A 24,100-nucleotide genomic window follows, 5' to 3' on the forward strand; every position below is an offset into this window, starting at 1 on the left:
AAACGTAATGTAATCCACATCATGTCACTCATTTGAGTCCCACCAACATGAAACATAATATGAGATACGCAGCGGCTGATTTGTTCAGTGTTTGAAGATGAAATGAAGTTACAGAGTGTTTAACTTTGTTAGATTCTGTAATTCTCCACACGATGAAGAGTTATATGTTTCATATGGAGTTCACAAAAGCTGTTTCTATGCTTCATAGAAATACTTCATACTGCTAACAGGTGTGTGGTCAGCAGTGAAAATCATCTCTGCATGAATCATCAGTGACTAAAACCTCACGATCACCCCCACCGTCACTGCATCTGCAGCTTGAGTTAAGGCTGTGAGATCAGACGGTTTTCAGCTACCAAATGTTCTTCAAACTTGTGTGATTTTCAACCTCAAATGATCAAACATTTATTTCAAAATAAGCAAGTTATTATTCATACCTATAGAAAAACATATAGTGTAAATGTTTGTTCCATATAACGTACATGTCCTTCTTTTTCTGTGACACTCAAAGGAGAAGGTTGTTGCTGAACTGTGATGTACTGCAGCACCAAACAGCTGAGTCTAAATATATCTGCAGGGGTTGTTAATCAAACAGCAATGACGCAATGCATTTCTTTTTTACTATGAGCAATCTCTGCAGGAACAAAAACTCTCCACCCTGTGGAAATTCAAGACACTCCCAGTGCTTCCCAACCACCACCATACACTTAAACAAGCGAGCACAGATCCCAAAGTGCCATTTAAAGTTACTGCAGTATTTCCCCGCTGCCTTACAGCGGTACATACCTTGAGGTGGTAAACAGGCCGTAGATGAGAGGGTTCTTCTTGTCTTTCCCGTGGAGGATAAAGATGTCCTCTGGATTGAAGGAAGGAGAGGAGGGAGGGGAAGAAGACAGAGAGACAAAACATCAGTTAATCCAGAGTAAAAATCATAACAGTGTCTGAATAACCGGAGAAGTTTTGATTAGTGTTGCGCAGGTTTGTGTCAACTGTATGTGTGTTTTTTTGTGTGCGCGTCAATCAGTCTGACTGTGTGACTAATAGCGTCGGGCGTCCTGGCAGCATGGCTGACTGGCTGCTTGTAATGAATCTGTGGCCATTAATAACCGGCCACAGTGGGAGAGCTGAGCGCCGAGTCCGCCACAGGAGAACAACACCTGCTGTCACACACACACACACACACTAACGCCACACCTCAGTCTTCACTCTTCATTTCAAACACAGCGGATCGCAACATGTGACGCGTCTTTCTCACACCGGCGTTGCAGCGACGATGGCCCCTCATGCAGTGCAGTCAGAGGGAGTGTTTCACTCTTTCATCTGTCAGCCTTTAAAACCTGACGTCTCCACACTGGCTCAAATTATTTGACTAAAGCTATAGTTATGGATTTTTGAATGGTGCTCTAATATAGAAATCACACTAATTGGCTCAGTGGGGATGTTTATCAAACACTGATTCCACTTGGCACGACAGCAACATCCTGACTGTCGGTCAGAATCAATCAACTACAACACCGGTAAAAATTAATGTACTGTAAAATATACATCACACAGAGGTTTAATGAAAGGTATCCTGCAGAGTTTTTGACCACTAGTGCCACTACAGATTAACGCTTTGATGAGCGTGTCCTGATTTTATCCGTATCTTGTAATTCATCAGCTTCAATGCAAATCCATCAAAACTAAACAGGTTGTAATTAATGCTGGTAGACTTCGATAAAATCAGTAAAAGCAAACAAATAATGCAAATTGCTCTTCCATATAATGCACCTACTGCTGTTTCTCTCCTTAGGCTGTAGTGTTTAAAATGCTAAATTACAGTGGAAATGAAGCATGTCGCAAATAAATGAAAATATTAAGGAGCAGATTGACAGGAAAACAGACAAACAAACAAACAGATGGCAGGAGTCAGCAGACGAAAAAATATTTTCCCTAATCTACAAACTCACAAACAAAATAAATGACTGTTTTCCATACGTAGCGCTGTAGCAGCCCCCCCTCACAGAGCCCACTGAGCGTCTCGTAACGGACGCCACTGGTCCAACTTTGACAAACTGTTACGAATTTTGGACCTGAGCTCTTCTGTTTCAAAACATTACACTGATGCATGTATTTTTTGTCCCTGCATTTCTAGTGTTGCTCATCGTTGTGTAACTCTGCTGTCACAGCGCAGACAAGACCTTGATTTTCACTGTTTATTTAAATCACAATGTATCAAAGCTCCTCTGCTTTGCAGTTTTGTGCAGTTGGGAATGTTTTTATCATCATGTCACAACGGTAGAGAACAGAGTCCTTTGTTTTGTGTGGCATGCTGTGATAATCTATAAATACATGACTTGACTCGGCTCCTAGGGTACGTTGGGACAAATAACTTTAAAAGTCTCAGAAACTCTTTAAAAACGGTTTTACCCGGAAAGTGCTCGGGTTGATGTTGCAATACAAAGAACTTTTTGCGACCTTTGCAGCATTAGGGGTTGGAAACGGGTGGTTTGGATGTGCTCTACATGTCTCTGCCTTTGCTCTGCTCTCCTCTCGTTTCTTCTTCCCACCATGAGACAGAGATGTTGTTGTGGTGACGGACACAGCGAAGCGTATCACTCTTCCCACATTCCCGTCGTTCCTGCTCCTGAAGGTGGCCTCCATGGAACTACAGCCCTGCAGGAAGTCTAATCTCATCTCATCTCATCGCGCGCACACACACACATACACACACACAAATGCTTGCCACACACACTGACAGATTTGGGAGCACATTCACGTCAAATGAAGAGAAATAAAACCCTGTATGGTCACACGCATGCACCCACACACACACTAAAACATAAAGCAGCAGGGACTAAAGCATACACATGAACACACACACACCATATGTATAGACACTCACACAATCAGTAGGCCCCTCAGGGCAGAGCAGAGAGGACTGTGGGTAGTCTGCAGCCTGCGGCGTACACCTTGCTCACTCCCTCCATCCCTTATTTAATATATCACTCCTTCATTATTAAGTTTTCTTCGGCGCTTCCTTTTCTCGCCGTCCTGCTTTTGAATTACGGATGCAGATAACTCCCTTCTGTTCCTTCCTCTCTCACTCCTCTCCTTATTTTACTCCCACTGTACATCATCCCTACATCTCCTGTCCACTCTTCTTATCATTTCCTGCAAGTTCTCTTTCCTGCTCACATCGTCCGAGGAATGCTCATCCCTCTTCAACTCCTTTCATCAATCAAAACCTTTATCATCTTTCCATTTACTTTCTTTCTCTCAGCTTCTACTTGTCTTCAGGTTGTTTTATGGCAATTTTGCTTTATTACTCTGGATGATAAATGTGCTGTTTCGCGAACATTTTTATCCAAAGTAGCTCACTGTTTTTTTAAAGGAAGGGATGAGTCAAAAGAAGGGCTGAGCTGTGTTTTATAGCCACACAGGCAGCCTGGTGGATGCCATTTCAGTACCAAGGACAGACAGATTCTTTTAAACCTGGTGGGAAAATGTTTACAGGGGAGAGGAACCTTCGGCGTCTGCACCGTGTACAGGCTGCGAGACCATCTGATCAGGCATGCAAGGCAATTCATAAATGAGGGAGCTGCTAAACTAGACAAGATGGACAAATGTGCTTGAATAAAGTTAGCACTCTGTGGAGTTTGGTTGCCCAACAAGCAGGCAAATTTTGGAGATGCACAAGCTAACAGCCAAAACTGACTCTTGCAAAGACTCGGCTCCGCTGAAGACTGACTGGCCAAACCTGGAAAACCAGCCGCGAGCAGCATCATCGGCGGTATCATCTGACAGCAGACGCCTCACCAAAGAAAAGTAATTCCAGGTGATGGGGTTACAGTAATATATGTGTTCAATAATCTAGTATGGCTCTGGGTGGATCTTATAAAAACTGAAATGGCTCTTGATAGGAAAAAGGTTCCCAGCCCTGACAGAGAGCAAACAACAGTTATAATCCATTTGTAAGTTCACCCAAATATGCAGCCAACTTCTAAACATCCAAACCACATCTAGAGAGGTGGTCAGAGCCATATTTACAAAGCGTTGATGCAGCTTGTCTGCAGGACGCATTTTTGAGCTGTTGAATAGTAAATAAAGCACATTAGCACTAAAGACAAAGTACAGCTGGATCTGATGGGAACGTCATTAGTTTCTCAGGTATTTGGTCATCAACCAACGTACTGGACAGACAGAGATTTTGACCTGGTGATGGCGCTAAATTAAACATTCATCCTGCAGGAGATGTGAATGTTAGCACCAAATTTCGTGGCAATCTATTCAATAGTTGTTAGATACTTCAGTCTGGAACAAAGTAAGTAAAAACCTGTACGCTTGTTGGAAAGGGAAGGAGAAATCTCTCTTCACTGTGTATAACAAAGTCTTTTCAAAGCCAGGTACAAACTTTGGTGAAACCCTGCAGGAAAAACTCTGCCTTCTGCTTGAAAGTTAGTCAGACTCTCTTTCTTCGCAGCACCTCACTGTGCACTCACATGAAAACATGGTTAAACTTCGGAAGACACAGCCAGAACAACGTTTTTTCTTTTTCAGACTTTGAAGAAGACGTCTCGGTTATTTACAGCTCAGCCTGGCAAAAGTTCTCTCTTATCGCTGCGTGACAAGTTTAAATCACGACTGGTTCTGCCTCCACATCTCTCCTCTGATTGATTCATTAAATTCTAGTTACTTTGATGTCACCAATCTTTAACAGGGGAGGAAAGCAAAACACACACATTCATCACAAACACTGAGTGCAGAAAATCCAGAGGCAGTCAGCTTCTGTCTGCAGTTATCTGACCAGGTGAGTCGAGGTGAACGTCTGATCATTTATTAAGCTGAGGGACGGGACGATTGGAGATCCTGAGTCATAAAACTGGGCATTTCGATCATGTTCTCATCATCTCGATGTCTTCTTTTCTTGTCTCTCTTTTATCTTCTCCACCTCTTCGTTCTCTTTCTGTCAGACAGCTGGCCACCATCTTATACTAACAGTAATCCCTCCTTCTGAGCTGTTTTTCTTTGTCTCCCTCGGAATCTTCTTCTCTCCATTTCTTTCTGTCTCTTTATCTGTTCATCAGGTGCTCCCCCCCCCCCCCCCAACGCTTTCTGCTCAAATCCACCTGGACGTCCCAGGATCCCTCTGGGCGTCTCTCATTCTCTTTGTTTCTCACTTTCCCTGTCCCTCCTCGCTTCCATCCCTCCCTCCTGCTATCTCTCCATCCCTGCATCTCCTCGTCCATCTGTCTGTCTGGCCTATTTTCTCTGGAGGATTGTTCTTGTGTCTTCATGTCTAAACAAAAAGCGGCTGTGCTCCCCTGAGGGTAGATAGTCTTGTCTAGCCCGCAGACCTGCAACCACTGCCCCTATCTTCCTCCTCCTCCTCCTCCTCCTCCTAATTGTCTGGCCACAGCGCCCCGGGCGAACACCCCTATCCTCCTCATTTCTCTGCTGTTCCCTCTTTCCCTCCCTCCCTGTCCAGTCACCCTGAATGCCAACATCCACCTCCTCCCTCCTCCTCTTTGTGACCACACTCCCTGTCTTTATTTCCTCCACGCCATCTTACAGTAATTTGCCAATAATAGCCCAGCCTCCATCTTGTCTGGTTCTTTAACCCCTTCAGCTATTGGCCCGATTCCTTCAGCCACTCCACCTTTTTTTTTCTTCTCTCTCTGACACATCCCCCCCCCCCCCCCCCCTCCAGCCACTGCTGTATTCCCATCTTGATGTCTCTATCAATATTAGCATTTATGTTAAGGCTGAGATATCCATTTGGAGGATGTCTCCTCTTCCAAGGTGGCAATGAAGGACATTTCTTTCCTTGGTGGTAAATTTCAGTGTCTGGACACCATGCCTTTTCTTCAGAAGAAAAAAAAATGTGTCCGGCAAATCGAAATAATTATCCTACATATACCGTATATAAATCAACACATTTTGCAGCATGTTGGATGGACACTTCCAATTTTAGGATTTTACCTGAAAATCCTTTTTACATCCATTTTGGGAAAACAATCTAAAATTTTTCTTTTGATATCTTAACCTTAAAAGACTGGGAATCTAACCACTGGGAATATGGCATTTGGCTAAAACAATAATTTACATTATGTAGGTTTTAACTTTAAAGACGTCTCATAATCTGCTTTGCGTTATAAAATCTGTAACTTCTGCAGCTCTTAATGAAGCCCTACATTTCCTCTGCATCTCGTCCTTGTTGTTTTCGGCTCCCTCCTCTTCCTCCGTCTCCACCTCGCTATATGCTCGACCCTTCCCTATTAACCCCATTCCCCTCCCTCTCCCCCACCCCGGCTCCCTCCCACCAGCCCTCACACCCTTTTAGCTTCACTTCACCTCACTCATCGCCTCCACGTCCTTCGAGGAAAAATGCCTTTTGTCTGGGCTGTAGTGTTTCCTGGCACATAAAAATCACCTGCCCTTCTCTCTGGTTTTGTCCTTCTCCACCTCTTCTATCTATCCATTGTGCCAGTTTTTTTTCATTTCACCTCGTTGGTAGCATCAGTACTTAAATGAATTTTCTACACTGTATAGAGTACTGCCATGGATCAGCAACCGGGTTTCAATCCAACGTACATTTTAACTGTATTTAACTATTATACCATTGCAGATGTCCTTAAAAGGAACCTCAGCAGAAAAAAAAAATAAAAACAATAGAAATGTGACATTTCTGTTTGTTTCATGTATTAATATGAGGAATGTTACATCAGACTCATCTAAGGAAACAGCTTCTTTTTTAACAGAAGCAGTTGATCAGACATGTGAGTTAAATGTTTAGTCAGTCAGAACATCAACTAATCTTTCAAAAAAAACTAACAAAAAAAAAAAGATCAACATTTTCCAATCTAATATTACAAAATGCACATACAAAAACATTGATGGAAACTTGGCTCTTGCTCTCAAAAGTTGCTTTGTTCATATGTTTCCCTCTAGATTTCTGCACTAATTATCCATCTTCTTCCTCACTATATAGTGAAAATGTGACTTCCCTTGAGTCACTTTCGAGCCACTATCGTTTAAGGGAAACAGGAAACTGGTGGAGAGTCTGTACCAGACGCTTGCGTAAGTAGAGGTCTATTCTGCCCATGCTGCTGCAATATCCACTTCAGAAGTCTTAAATAACCTTTAAATGCCAGACACATCTGACCTATTCTCTTAATTTTCCCTTTTTGTTTCTTCCTGATGAAAAACCCTCTTTAGGCCAGAGCTCCTCTCCCCCATGCCCTCTTCATCATCCACTTCATTTCTCCATTTCTTTACTTTTCATTCCGTGAAGTCAAATTTATTTCCAATCCTCTTCAAACCTCTCCTCCTCCACCTTCTCTTTCACGGCATTGGGGCATTAACAGCTTCTACTCATCTTCCTTGCCCTGCCTGTATTCCCCTCGTCTCCTCCTCCATCCGCTCAACCTTCATTCTTCTCTTGTCTGGTCAACACCTCCTTCCATAACCTCTACACTCGTCCTACTTCTATTCTTTGCTCTCTCACCCTCTTTCTAATCCCCCTCCTCTTCCGACCAACAGCTCCTCTCCTCCCTCTTCTCCCCCTCTATCTTTCTCCTCTGTTTCTCCTTCTGATATACTGGGCCTCTGACCAAGTATTTTCACACAAACTTTGATGGATGAGAAAAGCTCAATGGAGGCGTCAAAACATGATTAATTTTCCTCAGTATCACAAAACATGTTTTCATAGCCACTTCAAACAAGAAGTGTTTTGTTGATGAGGTAATTAAGCAGTAAATAGTGGAAAAACATTTGTCAGATGACTCTGGGCGTCCTTGGGGGACAGTTCATACATGCACTGAGACATTATCTCCCCTTCCCACTCTCTTGTCTGACCATTTTGGTCTCTCTCTATTATCCTATAATGTCAAACAGCTCCAAAGAAGATACAATCAACCCAAAGAAAGGTTCAAGTTTGGAGTAAAACAGGCCAAAAGTGGCTTTGGATTAAAAAAAAAAACTTTCAAACATCCAGAAAACACTGTTGGTGAGCTTCTCTTTATATTGCTCTCTCCATCCCAACTATAACCTTTATCTCTGCCATCCTTACTCCATTCTACCGGCTCTCTCAAAAATTCTCGCCCATAATCCTTTCTGGCCCTCGTGAACGTCACCTCATCACACTGAGGGGTGGTGAAGATGACAGTCCTCATTTATTCAGCTTCTAAACATAAATACTCTTTCTTTCTGCCCTATACTTCCCTGTTTGCTCCTCTCCCTCTCTGTTTCTTTCCAGTATTAGCAGTGACAGTGATATGGGTGCTGCCTCGTGTCTGGGACATTGAATCTTTCACAAACAGATGACGAAAATGCCTGAAAGTGCCTCAGTGTCTCTGGTGTCATGACACTGAAGGCGGTCTGTCTCCGGCTCTAAAACATTGTACCACTTCCACTCCTGTGTTTGGTTTTTGAATAATTACGGTTCAATGAGGCTTGACCGGTAATTTTACACAAGTGACACTGACAACAAGAGTCAGACACATTAACAGTGAGCCTAATGAAAGTAACACAGCCTCTGCAAGCCCAGACATAAAAACAACTAAACAATAAACTCCCAACAATCCTGTTCCATGAGTCAGTCCATGTGGCCATCACGGACCAGATGGTCTGCTCAAAACAAAGCCGACTGTGAGGGCGTCCAAAAACTTCATCAAACATGTGAGTCAACAACTAAAAAAATATGCTGAAGGAAAGAACTACAAGTCCTCCAAATCAAACGACAAAATACAGTGATTTATTGTTATTTACTGTCAAGCTGTGACATCTACTGCGTTATTTGTGCAGTTTAAGATGGATTTGTCCCACATGGTATTAAATCCTTTTCACCTGTAAAAACAACAACACTGTCACAGCAGACAGGAGCTGAACCCAAACACTGCTTTCCTTCATGTTTTCTGTAACTCAGCACCCTCAAATTGTCCAGCAAGATTAAATTACTGTACAACTGTAACACACACACACACACACACACACACACACACACACACACACACACACGCACGCACATTCACACAGACACGGCAAGGTGTTATCTACTGTTCTGCTGTTATGAAGGACCCGCAGAGTGTGGAGGATTTATGGGATTTGTAGTGTTTCTGTGTGGTGGAGCATGGCGTAAACACAACACTGACAGCATTCTTAACCTGATGGGTTAATCTCCTGTATATCACTTTGTGGTTTTGAGTGTGTGTGTGTGAGTATACTGAAGTGTATTCACAAACAAATTTGTTTGGACCCTTATCAGATGTGTAAAAAAAAATGTCCACAGGCATGCTGGGTAGAAATGTTTATGAACCCAACAAGTCCAAACTGTCTTGTGTGAACAGACAGGCTGAGGCTCGAGTACGTGTGTAACAGCTCAAAAGCTAGCTGTGTGTGTCTGTCTGTGTGTCTGTCTGTGTGTGCGTGTGGGCATTCGAATGTTTCTTAACGTTGCATGGGTGTGTCTGCGTATGGTTTTGAGTAAATGAAAGAAACAGAGTGCATGATTGACTGTGTGTGTTAACAGACTGTGTATGTTCACCATATGGTACCTCTGTGTGTGTGCACATGTGTGTGTTCAGCAAACGGAGGAGTCACTTCATTTACCCTGAGAGTCTTCTATTTACAAAAACAGCAGAGATAAGAAAACATTCCCGCTCTCCCTCTGTTTCAATGTTCTCTATCTGCACGTCTCAGACACTTCTTGCAGAAGCTCCAGTGTCTGAATGGAGAAGACACCGACTGACTAAACCGGGGATTGTATGTTTGAGTCCCAGCAGAATGAGGCAGGGGAAACGTGCTGGGCCTGTAACCCAGAGGTTGTCCTCTGCTATTACCAGAGGGGGCATTTAAAGACATGTAACAATCAAATTTAGTACTGCACTTCCATAAAGATGAGAGAATTGTGAAAGTGAATCTGCCTTCTCTCTCTGTTTCTCTGTTATTGCCACTGTAGCATCAGGGCCATTGTCATGTTATTCAAAACTACACATTGCACCCATAGTGTTGCTTTGTGGTGAAAATCACTGTATGTGTGCAAAACTGGTCATTTTAGTGACTGTGAAGCCCAGGACAATGGCCTCAGATCCAGAGAATGTGGATTCGAGTCCCATTTTAAGTGACAGACAGCAGAGTGGCGCAGCGGAAGCGTGCTGGGCCCATAACCCAGAGGTCGATGGATCGAAACCATCCTCTGCTAGTTAAAGGAAAAAACAGTACTACACTGCTTCATAGTAGTGGCCCCATTCACACTTTTGTACATCACGCGTCTAATCTCAAAGTTAATTATTGTTTTACAACACAGGGTTGTACAACTAAAACAAACTGTATTCCTTAATGCTACACACAAAACAAAATAAATGGGAGGTGGTTTGAAACACATTCCAGCCAGATGTTACGGAGGTGTTAAAGAGGCGTCACAATGTCAGTATGCAGTGTGTGGAAGTAGCCTCCAGGGTCTGCTGGCTTTTCAAGTCCCATCTGAAAAAACTGATGGTAGAAGTGTGCTGGGCTGAGACTGAGCGTTGTACTGCCGGCTGCTAGTCCATAAAAGCATTTTTCCTTCACTATGTCACTGCTTTTGTCTCATGCTGCCTGTGACATGTTTGCTCCCTGCTTTGTGTGTCATTCTTTCAACATCAGCATCAAAGCCCCAGTGGCCTAATGGATAAGGCACTGGCCTCCTAAGCCAGGGATTGTGGGTTCGAGTCCCATCTGGGGTGACTGACAGCAGAGTGGCGCAGCGGAAGCGTGCTGGGCCCATAACCCAGAGGTCGATGGATCGAAACCATCCTCTGCTATCAGACTTTTACTGGCTGACAGCCTTAGAAATGAATGCCAATTCAAAAACGCCTATGAAAAATGTGCTGCAGAATACCAAAACAATATAAAATGTGGAACAAACAAACACTGAAAACAAATGCAACAGAAAAATGGTAAACAGGCCTCTAGGCAGGTCCATACCTTTTTCTATCATGTCACGTCTTTACTCCACACTTCTTCCCACATCCAAAACAAACACACTGGTCTGGTCCCACTCCCAGCTGTTCCATTTAGCACTGTATTAGTTTTGACAGGACATTTTTTTTTATTTGCAGCACATTTGTTTTGAAATTTCATAGGTGTTTCTGGCATCACTTCTGAGTCTGCAGCATGTTTGCCCTTGTCAGCCACCATACTGAAACGACTGAACGTCAACATCAGCCAGTAAAAGTCTGATAGCAGAGGATGGTTTCGATCCATCGACCTCTGGGTTATGGGCCCAGCACGCTTCCGCTGCGCCACTCTGCTGTCAATCACCCCAGATGGGACTCGAACCCACAATCCCTGGCTTAGGAGGCCAGTGCCTTATCCATTAGGCCACTGGGGCGTCACACTAGCTCAAATGACCAGTTCTGTAGACACACAGGAAGCTCCACTACAATCGTATAAGGGTTTTATTGGCAGTGGGGTGCTCTCGCCCTTGGGTGACTCCAATCTGGGTGACTAAGAGCAGAATGTGTTCAGAACATTTTAACCTCATTGTACTGAACATGGTGACCCCACTGAAAACAATGGTGTCATGGTAGTACAGATGTGACTAGAAGCTGGTCATGTTGTTACAGAGAAACACCGCCTGCATCTCCTAGCCTGATCTCATCACAATGTCGGTAAGTCACAGTCAATCAATGCTGTGGGTCCATTAGTAAAAGTGAGCCTCCTGTAAAAATCAGCAGCAACACTGACATAAACAAAAACACTGAGGCAACTGTGGTGCTACCATGACAGATTGTACATATTCATCAGTGCACACATGCATAGTGCGCGCGCACACACACACGCACACACACACACACACACACACACACACACACAGGTGTTCACTTCTTTTGAATGACTTGACCTCTTCTCAAGACTTTTCTCAGAGTGGGACTGACTTACTTGCCTCACTCTGCTGTAGTTAGGCTGCAAATTAAGGACACTTGATGTTCTTCAGTTGCTGCATCATAGATACTGTTGTGATTCGCACATTTGGCACTTCAGTTTAGCGGCTGACACCATTTGAGCCAGCTAAATCAAACCTTGGTGAATAACAAGTACAGTCATTTTTCTGAACACTGGACGTATGGTGAACTCACGTACTTCCAGCACTCAGCAACTGAAGACACCTGTGTGGGTATGCATGGTCTTTCAAATGCTACACAGCACTGAAGGCAGGTGACTGCCCTTCATACACTAATGGTAATGTATTCATCATAACTGATGTGTGTGAAGGTACTAATCACCATGAGTGCAGTGGTGGTGGAGGCAGAAAAACTGACTTCGACATTTGAGCTCAGATTGACAAACACAGTGAGCGAAGTGAGGCTAACATCCTAATTCACTCGAAATACACATCAAAGACTCATGTCCACATGGACCTGCTGCTGAGGAAAGACACACACACACACACACACACACACACACACACACACACACACACACACACACACACACACACACACACACAGCCAAGCAGAGGACACTGGCGCGAATCTTTGATAATGAATAGACCCACAGCAACCAAATGTTGAGGCCAGTTGCCGTGGTTACCAGGGCTGAGGCACGAAGACAAACTCAAGGTGACCGACAGGGCTGTTGATCACCGTGGTAACAGTGGAGCCATCCACACACACATGGACACACACTGAAAGTACTTCTAAGTTTCTTTGGCGTGTGAACTCTCCTTCATCACCTCAAAGTATCTGAGCAAGACGTCTTCGTGTATCACACTCATACACACAACACACAAACACCGGCTGAGTATCTGAACTCTACTTTTTGTATGAAGCATTCAGTATCAGAGCTCCAGCTGACCAGTGGCTGAGGCTTGTCTGGTATGATTAGTCTTGCTGGGCATGTAATGTGTTTGTCACATGATGCTTGTGTACTCACGCAGCTGGTCGAAGTGTGTCTGTAGGCCGTCTGGTCCAGGGACCGAACACACCATACGTGCCTTCTGGAAGGTACTCCACTTGTTGACTAAACTCCTCTGGCCTCCGATGTCATTCTGCACAAAAAGTGAAAGAAGATTTTATAAAAATATCTGTCTACTTCCAGTCAATCATCACTCATCGTTCTCTCTTATCTTCACCACCTATTTCAAGGAATTAAAAAAATACATTAATAATACAAATATATTAAATTATAATTTCCACTGCTTGTGATACCTAAATGACTTTTAATTCATAGTGTCTTAATCCAATGTGATTTCACACGCAAGATTTTCATGAAATTCTGCAGTAAAAGGTGATATGTGATATTTTCTCAATTCACTGATTAGTTGTTTGATCTGTAAAACATCAGAAAAGGTGAAAAAAGAAAATCATAATTTTCCAGAGCAGTCCAACACTCAAACATAACAAATTTACTATAATGTAATACTCGTAACAGCTGCAAATCTTCACATTGGAGAAGCCGCAACCACCGAATTTTGGGGGTGTTTGCTTGAAAATGTACTTAAATGAATAATCAATTATCCAAATAGTCTGTCGATCGACTAATCAATAATCATACCAGCTTTTCAAAACATTTTCTAAATTTCGAACACAAAGCCACGGACACTTTGGCAGGCAAAAACAGTCATGCATGTTTACACACATCCACATGAAGAGGCGTACAGCACACATATTCACAGTGTGTCACAGAAGACACGGTGATCGCGACAAACATAAACAGTCCCCTATACACAGGCTCCCAAAGGCGTATCTATACGAGCCAGCATGAACATCCAATCACACGTAGCTGCTTTTTACGTAAACACACACCTCAGCAGGGGCAGACACACACATATACACTCTGTACAGCACGTAGATACTCTACCTGTTCAGGCAAACACGCTTACGTAAACTACACGCAGACAGTTTCTGATAGAAGCACACACACAAACACACACACACATAAACCTGGTCTCTATCTTTCTATAACAAACACACTCCATACCTTGCACACACGTGCCACTCTGGAGTAGAGCACCTTCCCAGCAGCCCCCTCTGCCTCCTGAGCGCGCTCAGTGAAGAACACGTAGACCTTATCATCTTCTGGGTTATCAGTTTCAGACAGCGGCGCTACCCGTACAAACTGGGCATCTGACAGGAGAAAGACAGATAAATTAGAAATCAACTGTAGTGCAAGTCACCTCTGCTGATACGCACATAAAATGCATGTGAGAGTGTATGAGGAACAGATAGACCAAACGGATCACTGAGGTACAACTGAGTTTACAAACAGCAGTGAGAGTCAACATGTATCTTGTTGTTATCAGCAGCAGACGTCGACACACTGGCCTGATAAAACACCAACCGGGCGTGCAGGAGATGGCTTTAGAGATGTTGATTTAGAGGAGAAGGCATTCAGTTTACTGAAGTTCAGAATATGTTTACAGAGCAAGAAGGAAAGGGAAAGATGGCTGTTAAATGTATTCACTTAAAGGCCCAGTGTGTAAGATTTCGGCGGCTCTAATGGCAGAATATGGAAGATTTGATGATAACATTCACAAGTATGTTTTTATTACTGTATAGTCACTTGAAGCTCTTTATATGTACAGAGGGAGCGGTGATTTTCCATGGAGTCTGCCATGTTGCACCACCGTGTTTCTAAAGTCTGTGGGGTGGCTGTGGCTCAGGAGGTAGAGCAATCGTCCACCAATCAGGAGGTCAGTGATTTGATCCCTTGCTTCGTCAGTCCACATGCCGAAGTATCTTTGGGCAAGATACTGAGCTCCAAAAACTGCCTCCAATGCTGCGCCATCGGTGTGTGAATTCATATATATGTAGCTTTGGATGAAAGCGTCTGCCAAGTGACTAATTGTAATTGTAAAGTAGCCCAGAACAGACAAACCAAACACTGGCTGTAGGGACGCTTGCACTTTTTGTGAGTTTCGCGCATTGTAGGTTCTCCTACATGCGTGGAAACGGAGGGGTGAGGCCTGGGGTATTCAGCTGGTTGCACTCTGCAAACTCCCTGCTAGATGGCACTAAATTCTACACAGTTGTCCTTTTTAATGACTTGATGTCAAAGACAATCTTGAGAAATAGACACGCGTTAGCATGTTAGCTGTTTGGAGTGTGCCACATGTTTTAGTTCTAACATCATAACACCATCAAACAGTCTTTCTTGCTTTGGAAGGTTCCAAACCAGCAATCAAGACAAGTCCTTGGTAGCATAACAACTGTACATAAGGTCATTTTATTTGGTGGTTTCTGATTGAAAAATGATTGGAGAGAAATTCCAATATTTGCTGATTTTTAAAAGGACTTACTGCAGTACTAAAACTCTGTGAATAAGCGGAGACTTCAATCTTCAATCTGCACTTACCCTGCAGCCAGGTGGAGTCGTACTGCTCGGTACGAATGACGTGACGGCTGCCGAGACTACGGAAGAAGGCGGAGTCCCGGCTCATGAAGTCTGAGGTGATCCCAGCATACAACTCTCCATCTACACAGAATAACAAAAGTTTAGGTGTTGTTAGATAAGACAGAATGGTTTTGAGTAGAATGTATTTCCAACACATGTGATGATGAGCAACTATTTTTCTATTTGTTTGTTTGATTTGTCTTCTGCTCAGGTAAAACTGGTCTTCCATACTGCTAAAACCTCCCAGACAAATTGCTGCTGTTCCTACGATAACTTATAATTCATAGTTAATTTGAGTTGTGGTTTGGGGAAACAGATGGCCAACTTACCGACCACAGCGGAGGCTGTTTTCTGGAAGGGATCATAGGGACATTTCCCCTTCCCACACTCTGTCTGGCTGTAGGAGAGAGTCTGGTGCTCTGACTGGCAAAGAAAACAGAGACAGAAGTCACTCAGACCAAGAGGGAGAAAATTAGCTGGACAGAAGGAGACAGACAAGAGCAAACAAGCTGTTTGGGCAGGTTTCTTTACTTTGCAAATAATCTGATTCATCATTAATTCTGTCAATTAACCAGACTTTCACAGCCAGCTGAACTCGCCTGCCACACAGACACACACATGCACAGAGTAGGCGGCTAATTGAGGGCAATCAGGCTAAGTGGAGGGATTTTAAAATGTGTGAAGTCCAGTCTGAAACCAGTCAGCACCACCAGCTCCTCTAAGCACCATGTCTGTACCTCTCTGATCTTTCATGGCCTTTCATGGGATTAGCTGTTCCCTGACACACACACACACACACACACACACACACACACACACACACACACACACACACACACACACACACACTGCTGAGAGGCATGCATGCAACCTCAAAAAATGCGAATGCAGGAACGCACACACATAAAATCACACACAGCCTCTGATCACACACTCCCACACACAACTGGCACAGGTTTAAACCTCACATACATGCACACATTCCTACACAGACACCCATAAGTGAGGGAATGTAGAACCATTAATGTGTGTCTAAATTATGAGAAATTACCAGGAAATCAGTGTGGAATAAAGGACACACACTTGGCCTCTACAATTATACTGATATTATATTTGGTCCAATAAAAAAATTTATGATGGCCTCCAAGTGCAGCCTCAGCGACAAAAGGTACACTATATATATTATAGACAGCTGGCACAGGGTGAACCCTGGTAGCACAGTATATTGGCATAGGGACAGACGCCACATATAATTTTGATAGTCCAGCTGCTGATAGACCTGTGTGTAGAGGCTGTGACTGGCAGTCAGAACACACACACACAGGATGGTGTGTGGCAGGAACAGCATCGCTTCAACATGCAAAGTAAGTAAGTACTAAAGCAAAGTACATTTTGCTTAAATATATTTATTGTAAGATCATAGGTCTGAGAAAGCTTGCCATTAGCTTGCAGGCTAGCTAGCTGAGGAGTTCTATTTGGAGGTGCAGGTGCCCCAGTCCTGGTCTTTTAATATGGGATATCAAGACAACACTGAGTCCGATTTTATACTTATATTTACTTACATGCCGATTAAATAGGTATGTCTGGCTAAGAAATATAAAGTTTATAATCTCAAATTTCTGAATGAATGAAAGTTTATCGGGGAGAATGCAACCCCTGAAACTGAAATGATGTGATCAGCTTAGGAGAAGATGAATCACTTGGATTTGCTGGAACTACAGAAACAGTCAGTCCACTCCTGGTCGTACAGTGGTGTTACAGAGTGGAGCTTCTTCCTAGAAAAAAGATCTTTGGGCGTGTACAGGCACTGAGAGCAAACTGAAATCACATCAGATGGTATGAGTGCGTCTAGATGTGAATGTGAAGTGGTGCTGAAATGAAATCTGAAAATGAGCAAACACAATGCTGTAACTTTGGTGCAGTGATGCGTCTTCCAGTCATTGTGACATTTCACTTTCTGGCAAGTGAAGTGGTAACAGAAAAGGATTATTTGTGTGTGTATGTGTGTTTGAAATAACACCTGCTGGAAGATGCTGGTCGCTATGAAAGCACATCGAGGGTTGAAGGCCCCAGTGCCACAAACATACAGGTGAGTCTGGTTAAAAGGCTGCAGGACCCGCAGGAAGTTAGCGCACTCCAACTGTAACAAAGAGAGACAGAGGCACCACAATGTGAGAAATAATCAAGGATCTACAGGATTTTGTAAGATTGTTTTATTGCACATATAAGCTCGGGGTTAAATTGCTGGACAAGCAATTACAATAGGAGTTAAGATGAATTTTACTGAAATAACATCTTCATAAACATAACCTGCTTGTTTCTCATTCAGAAGAGAGACTTGTCCCACACTACATGAGTTTTTACAAGCAAAACACATGACGCTCCTATTTTTGTTGTCTTCCCTGTCAAAGCGTGTCCATTCTGACCTGTACTGTCACTCTGCTGTCTGAATAAATCTAGCTAACCTCGATCTTGATATCCTTGCCAGCATCAGAGCTCTCTTGTTTGTTTATTGTTCCCAAATGAATGAGATTCATTCAACTTCAGTTCCGCTCCAGATTGTAATCTATCATGCAACTGTCTTGCTTTATTGTTGTGTAACTCTTTACACAGTGTCTTGTGTGGTGGTATATTAGTGCGGGCAGGATGAAAGGATGATAAAAGCTGATACGACCTGACCTGTAAGCCACTGATCGTTTCACTGTTGGATTTTGGGTCACTGTATTTCCTTCCTCGTGTGACTTTAAAATCAAGTATCTGCATTCACAGCAACTCACAGGAGTTCCTGTAATATGTGTTGCTTTGCTTATGCAATCCAGTGAGTTTGTGTGTGTGTGTATCTGTGAGTGTGTGCTGAATCACCTCTGGATCCTTCCCAGCCATGAGACATTCTTGGACACGGTCTGGACTGGCTGACCAGTACAGCTGCAGAGAGAGAGAGAGAGAGGAAAAAAAAAAAACAAAGAGAGAGAGATTAAGATTTTAAAAAACGTTTTTATTACTCACACTAAATTTCCGATAAAAGGCTTTCGGCATTTGGCAGGTGCTTTACGAGTAAGCGAGTCAGCAAAACGTGACTAATCTAGATGAAAGAAGGAAGGAGGAGAAGGGGAAGATTTTAATACCTCTTGTGAGGCAGCGTCAGGGAGGAGAAAATGAAAACCAAATGGAAGTCCTGATGATGAGCCAAGCTGTCAGAGCAGCAGTGATGGTGGCAACATGACAAATCTAATCTACTGTTTGGCTGTGACTACAGCATCTTTAGCTATTGTACACCTCTGGTTACACTGCACGTATTAGTTTTTAATACTATTAGACTAATTTGATTTGTGCCAGTTGTTTTGTCGCTGCAGTAAACTACTGCTGACTGCGGCATGGTTAGGATGCTATCTAATCGCGGGAGAATCATATTTTGTGTGTATTATGTTGGAATGACAGCACTCTGGCTCGGAAGCAAAAACGTTGATCAATTTGTTGCGGCTTGACGGTTTGGCCACACAGAAGCCGACTTCATGTCTTTTTCTGACATCAGCCAGCTCACAGGTCATTTCACTGCACTTTATATTAATATAATTTCCTTCATATAGGCTCTTTGTCATGTGCATCACTGCCAAATAAGAAAACAAATGACACTGCTCCAAAATAATATTATTTTAACATCTGCAATGCAGAAATGAGACAAGGAACGGACATCAAATAAGTAAGACTGAGGTTTTTCCAACTGTGGCTCAGGGGCAGACAAGGACATTTAAGGAGATTTATGTCTTTTGTAAAGGCATCGTGTTTATCCACTTTCTTTTTTTTTTGTAAAATTTTAGTTCATCCTGGGTTCAGGTAAGATAATCACCCATGGAAAAACGTACATTTAATGAGAACATGGATGATTACACTGCATTGTTTGTGTGTATAATGTGTGTATTAATCAGTGTATGATGAAAACACTCCAAAAACAGGGATTCTTCCGCTGCCTTCATGCCAAGACAATAAGATGGAAAAATAATAGAGGCAGAGAAAACACGAGTGACAGAGACACACAGACGGAGGTGAGGCTTAGTGTCAAATGGCAGCTATATGACTAATCTAAATATTTCCCTGAGTCAGCCATTCCCTCAGAGACCAGGATGGTGAAGCAGAGATGGAATGGATACGATAAGTGATCGCCCTCACTTATCTCTACATACCACACAAACTGCATAACCGAAGAAAATGCAGGAACTTAACTTGTGTTTGTTTTAGTTCACATGAATTCAAAATGAAAAGTGGCATAGCCAGATAAAAAACTCTGACCTCTAAACTCTAACAAAGATCACTGATAGTGAAAGGAATAAGACACCTCCGTGCACATCAGTGCATGCACGGCGGCCCTCAGAACAACAGGAAAAACTCTGGGGATTTTTTTGCCCTACAAGTCACAATTTGTTTGAGTCTAGAAAATGTGACACCAACTCCTTGAAAATGATTAATGACAAACGATGGTGCTTTCAGGAAACAATTTCTTCCGTCTATCCAGTAATCACTCCCCGGTGCAGTCACTCCCGCAGAGCCCGGTGCAGAGCCGAGATGATCAGATTAGATTAGAGACCACGTCCCTCCTTATCTCCAAATACCACACACTGACAGGAACATGGACCACCGCTAGAGGATTCTCACCAGGTACTGACTTTTAATGGAAATTTACGCCTCTGTGAACAGCGTGCTGGTTGTCAAGTCATTCAACTTACCAGAATGCTGGTCTTTGTGGGGAAAAAGTATACTATACAAATCAAATAAGGAAAAAAGTCGATGTTAACAAATGATGCATTTCAATAATTTGCTAGAGAATACCAGAATGGAAACAACAGAAGTGGTGAGACTGAATAAAGAACAAATATGCAACAAAAAGCCAAAAACACACACTCAAACCCTTGGTGACCCTTTGTGTAATGTTGGCCTCCAGCTGTAGACTCACACAGAAGGAATGTCTTGAGGGTTTCTGGCCTGATCAAAGAAAAAATGCGAGTGAAGGCGACAGCGTCATGTTCGGCTCTCTGCCCTGAACTGGGATTGAGTAGAGGAACTGGTTGCGTGTCCATCTCTCTGCGCCAGTTTTATTAAGCCAATAGGACTGCAGAAATATATGTAAGTGTGTGCGAGCTCAAAGTGGTTAAAAGAAAAGATGTGAAAAAGTAGGAATAACTTGGACTCAGGCTGCACTGAAGCTCTGGGTGTCAGTAGCAGAGAAGATAAACAGAAATGTAGAGAATATGGCACAGAGTGGTTTTAACACCACAAGGAAAAAACTGCACATGAGCTGGAACAGTATAAACAGACTATAAATACCGTATGTACACATGTCTAACTTTACAGCCAGTATGGAGCTGAGTTATGAGTTGACTATGACTATCTATCCTTTTGTTGGCTGACTGCCTGGCTGAGTGGGTGGCTGGCCAGTTTGACTGCCGTCTGTCTGTTTCACTGGCTGTTTGTCTGCTTGCCTACCTGTTTGGCTCTCTGATAACTACGTACGTCTGACAGATGGGGGTATTGATTTGATCCGGCAGGGCAGAGTTATGAAGGCAGCATTGTCGCTGTCCTTGCTGTGACCCTGAACTTAACCAGACTGACTGGCAAACCGTGAACATGTCTGTCTGGATATCATTTTAAAGGTGCAGCACGAAACCTGACGCTCTAAGAAAACTTGAACAGATTCAAGATTCAAGAAAGTTGACTAATCGGGAGTGTGTGCCATGTGCATATGTGTGCATTTGTGTATGTGTGTGCTGCAGGGGGAGGTTGGAGGGGGTTGTTAGGTCATGTTTAACAATTTGACAGCTTTGGGGAAGGAGCTGTTTTGCAGTGTTGTGGTGTGTGCATGTATAGTTCCATATGATCTGCCAGAGGGGAAAAGTGTGAAGAGGTGGTGGGCTGCGTGGGCTGTGTCTGAGATGATGGACTGAATATCTTATATCTCATGTCAGTGTTGATTTATTTTTTGAAAGACGCAGATTGGTTTTAACTGATTTCCACCCATATTTTAAGTCCCTAAAAGTTGCTTTGTTTCCCGCTGCAAATCTTGGTTTGGGCTCCTATGAGTATGAGTATTGTTTAGACTGATGTTGGACATGTTTTGATATCACTTGGCTGTAACATTGCAGGGATTTAGTGTGTGTCAACATCAATATTAGCTCAGCCTCATAAGGATAAGTGACACGTGTCGGGGTGGGAACTTGACCAGCTGGATCAAGGGAGGGCAGAGAGAACAGGGCACTGCCGCAGGGTTTTAAGCTTCATATCACTGATGTAATGTCAACATCCTGGTTCTTAAAATGTTGTTATGCACTGGAAAAAAACTTGATTAAGAAGCGTCAGAGAAGCCATATTGTACAAAAGCACTCAGAGGCACAAGAAATCAATAAAAAGGCTACAAAAAATAAGATATTTAATTTACAGGCAGCTGTGTTTTCTGGTAATTCAAAAACACATAATGCAGGTGATTTCAGCTGTTCTTGTCTAAAACCAAATCACCTCTCCGATGCTGCCAACAGGAGAGGCGCCTCTCCAGTTCAGCACTAAATGTGGACGGCGGTGGAAGTAGGAATGTGGGAAATGTGCAGAAAAATAATGTGAGGCCGGACTGGAAGCTATTATGCTGCTATCTGTTTGTCCGTTGCAGAAAATTACAGAAATGAGGCAACAAAGAAGTTTTCCAGTACTTTCAGATTCTTCGAATGGCACATTTTTTCTAAGTGCATATCAGCCTTAAGTTCTACATGTAGGGACCCCTGGCATCAGGCCAAAAACAAGTCTCTTTCTACTGAAAAGGCAACATTTTGAGGATGCTTTATCAAACTGAGTGGCTGGTAGCCAAGTTGTAATGAGGTGGAAAGATGAGACAGTGGAACATCCCATAATCCCCTTTACAAAATCACTATGAAGGTGTAAAACAGAGAATATTAGGGACGAAGAAAGCAAGATGTGTATTCCTGTAAGAACAGTGAGGCATTAGAGATGGATAAGCGATCATGTTAGTTGGTGGGGTGTGATCTTCTCTTCCTCATTTCATCAGTAATTAGTCCAATCAAAGTCCTGACATGTCAGTTATCGGAATTTGCTGCAAACTGACTGTTGGTCATGTGTGTACTTCATGCATGCAACCACGTGTGTCTCTGCTGTATGTTGGTATCGGACCCTGCCCCAGAAGGTACGTGAATGTGTGCATGGCCTTCGGTTCTAACCTTGCGTGGGTTCTGCGTTATGTCATCCAGACTGGTAGACAGCAGGTTATCTTTCATGGCGACGTACAGACGCCTCCCGTCTTCGTCAGGCAGCAGGGAGTGCAGGTCTCCCGCCACTAGGGGCAGCGTCAGCAGGCGGCCGTTCTGGATCAGCTCTGACAAGGATGAGAAAAAGATAGCAAGAGAAGACGTGTGGGATTAAAATCAGTGGAGAGTGCTTGATTGGTTTTGAAAAATGTGAAAGGAATCTGGGGGAAATACAGAAGAAACTAACATGACATGTTGGGTTATGCAAAATGGCGAAGCTGTTACTCATCGTATTGGTGACGGTGTGGACACAATAAACCAGTCAAAACAGCTACCTTGGCTTTCTCCCAGGTACAAAAATACATATTACAGCACCTGTAATACCTGCTCGTGAAATGTAGTATCTACTGGGTTTAATCTGAACCCAAAGTTAATACAAAAATGCTACGTTCGATTCTGGAAGTTAGAGTAGTTTGATTGTTCCCGAGGTGCATGGGTATCAGAAACAGCAATTAACGCAAAAACACTCTAATAAAATAAAAATTAAAAATACATTCAATGCAAATATTTCCTGAAGTGACAGAGTTTTTGAGGCCATTCATCCCCCTTTTGTTGTTCTCACTGACAAACAATCAAAATAACTGACACACTGGACGAAGGCGCAAACTTTCCCACACCTACAGTATCTGCCATGACTGTCAGTTGTTTTGTCTTGCAGCTTCATTTCTCTTATCACACTGGACACACGGGTCAAACAAAAAAAATGTGTGATGTATCTTTTGTGAACAACCACAGACACGCTGTACCTGAGCTGCATCTCCAGACAGACCGGATGATAACGAGCGTGCACATGAAATGTTTTCTAGATGATAACGCCATTGCACCATGTAAACTATGAAGACACTGCACGTCCGTCTGTCTTGTATTAACTTTCATATTTTAACTGCCAAGTGCATTGGACTTGGCATCTGCTCACAGGGATAAAAGCATTAACATATACACGAGGCTTTAAAGCAGCACCAGGCAAGGCTTCACACATTGGCAGCTCTAAATAGCAGTGAGAGGAAGAAAGAGCTTGTAAAAAACATTTTGAACTTCAAAACCTAGAAAACTGGGCCATTAATGTCGGCAAACTGCACACAGCTTACTCTTGTTCAGTAACCTGGCCGTTCTGCGATGCTTTGTACCAAATGATACCAAGGGGACGAGAGGTAGAAGAGTACATTTTCCAATCACAGTGTATAAACCAGACCCAAAGGAGAAATGGGATACCTGTACAAGGGATGATAATACAGCTTATAATTAACATACACTGTTGCCCCGTGTAGCTTTAGCACACAATATTGGGTCACTCATGGGAGGATTTAAAGGAGATATTAATGATTTATCATCTTTCACTGCGGCAGCAAACTCAGCTCACTCTTATTAAATAGAGAGATCATGTATAATTTTAGATTGTTCAAGTGGTGGGCATTCAGCCTCTCCCTCTCAAACATATTTCTTCA

At 43.1% G+C, this 24,100-nt stretch overlaps 1 protein-coding gene and 3 non-coding genes across 5 annotated transcripts in view; 1 reads left to right on the forward strand and 3 right to left on the reverse strand.

Moving 5' to 3' along the window:
* The window catches only part of sema3h (sema domain, immunoglobulin domain (Ig), short basic domain, secreted, (semaphorin) 3H), a 55,452-nt gene that overhangs the window by 12,754 nt on the left and 18,598 nt on the right, over positions 1-24,100 (reverse strand). For both annotated transcript variants that reach the window (XM_076741313.1, XM_076741314.1), the window contains exons 2-9: positions 22,569-22,723; positions 18,217-18,279; positions 17,375-17,494; positions 15,684-15,777; positions 15,316-15,435; positions 13,942-14,087; positions 12,895-13,009; positions 787-856 (exon numbers count right to left, since the gene is read on the reverse strand). In XM_076741313.1, the coding sequence (XP_076597428.1) occupies positions 787-856; positions 12,895-13,009; positions 13,942-14,087; positions 15,316-15,435; positions 15,684-15,777; positions 17,375-17,494; positions 18,217-18,279; positions 22,569-22,723 (883 nt within the window). The remainder of the gene's footprint in view (positions 1-786; positions 857-12,894; positions 13,010-13,941; positions 14,088-15,315; positions 15,436-15,683; positions 15,778-17,374; positions 17,495-18,216; positions 18,280-22,568; positions 22,724-24,100) is intronic.
* On the forward strand, positions 10,631-10,703 carry trnar-ccu (transfer RNA arginine (anticodon CCU)). The gene has a single exon. It is a non-coding gene; the product is annotated as a tRNA-Arg (tRNA).
* Positions 11,200-11,271, reverse strand: trnam-cau (transfer RNA methionine (anticodon CAU)). Its single transcript has one exon. It is a non-coding gene; the product is annotated as a tRNA-Met (tRNA).
* Positions 11,278-11,350, reverse strand: trnar-ccu (transfer RNA arginine (anticodon CCU)). The gene has a single exon. It is a non-coding gene; the product is annotated as a tRNA-Arg (tRNA).

This window comes from Chaetodon auriga, chromosome 10, assembly GCF_051107435.1.
Source record: "Chaetodon auriga isolate fChaAug3 chromosome 10, fChaAug3.hap1, whole genome shotgun sequence".
NCBI classification, from domain to species: Eukaryota; Metazoa; Chordata; class Actinopteri; order Chaetodontiformes; family Chaetodontidae; genus Chaetodon; species Chaetodon auriga.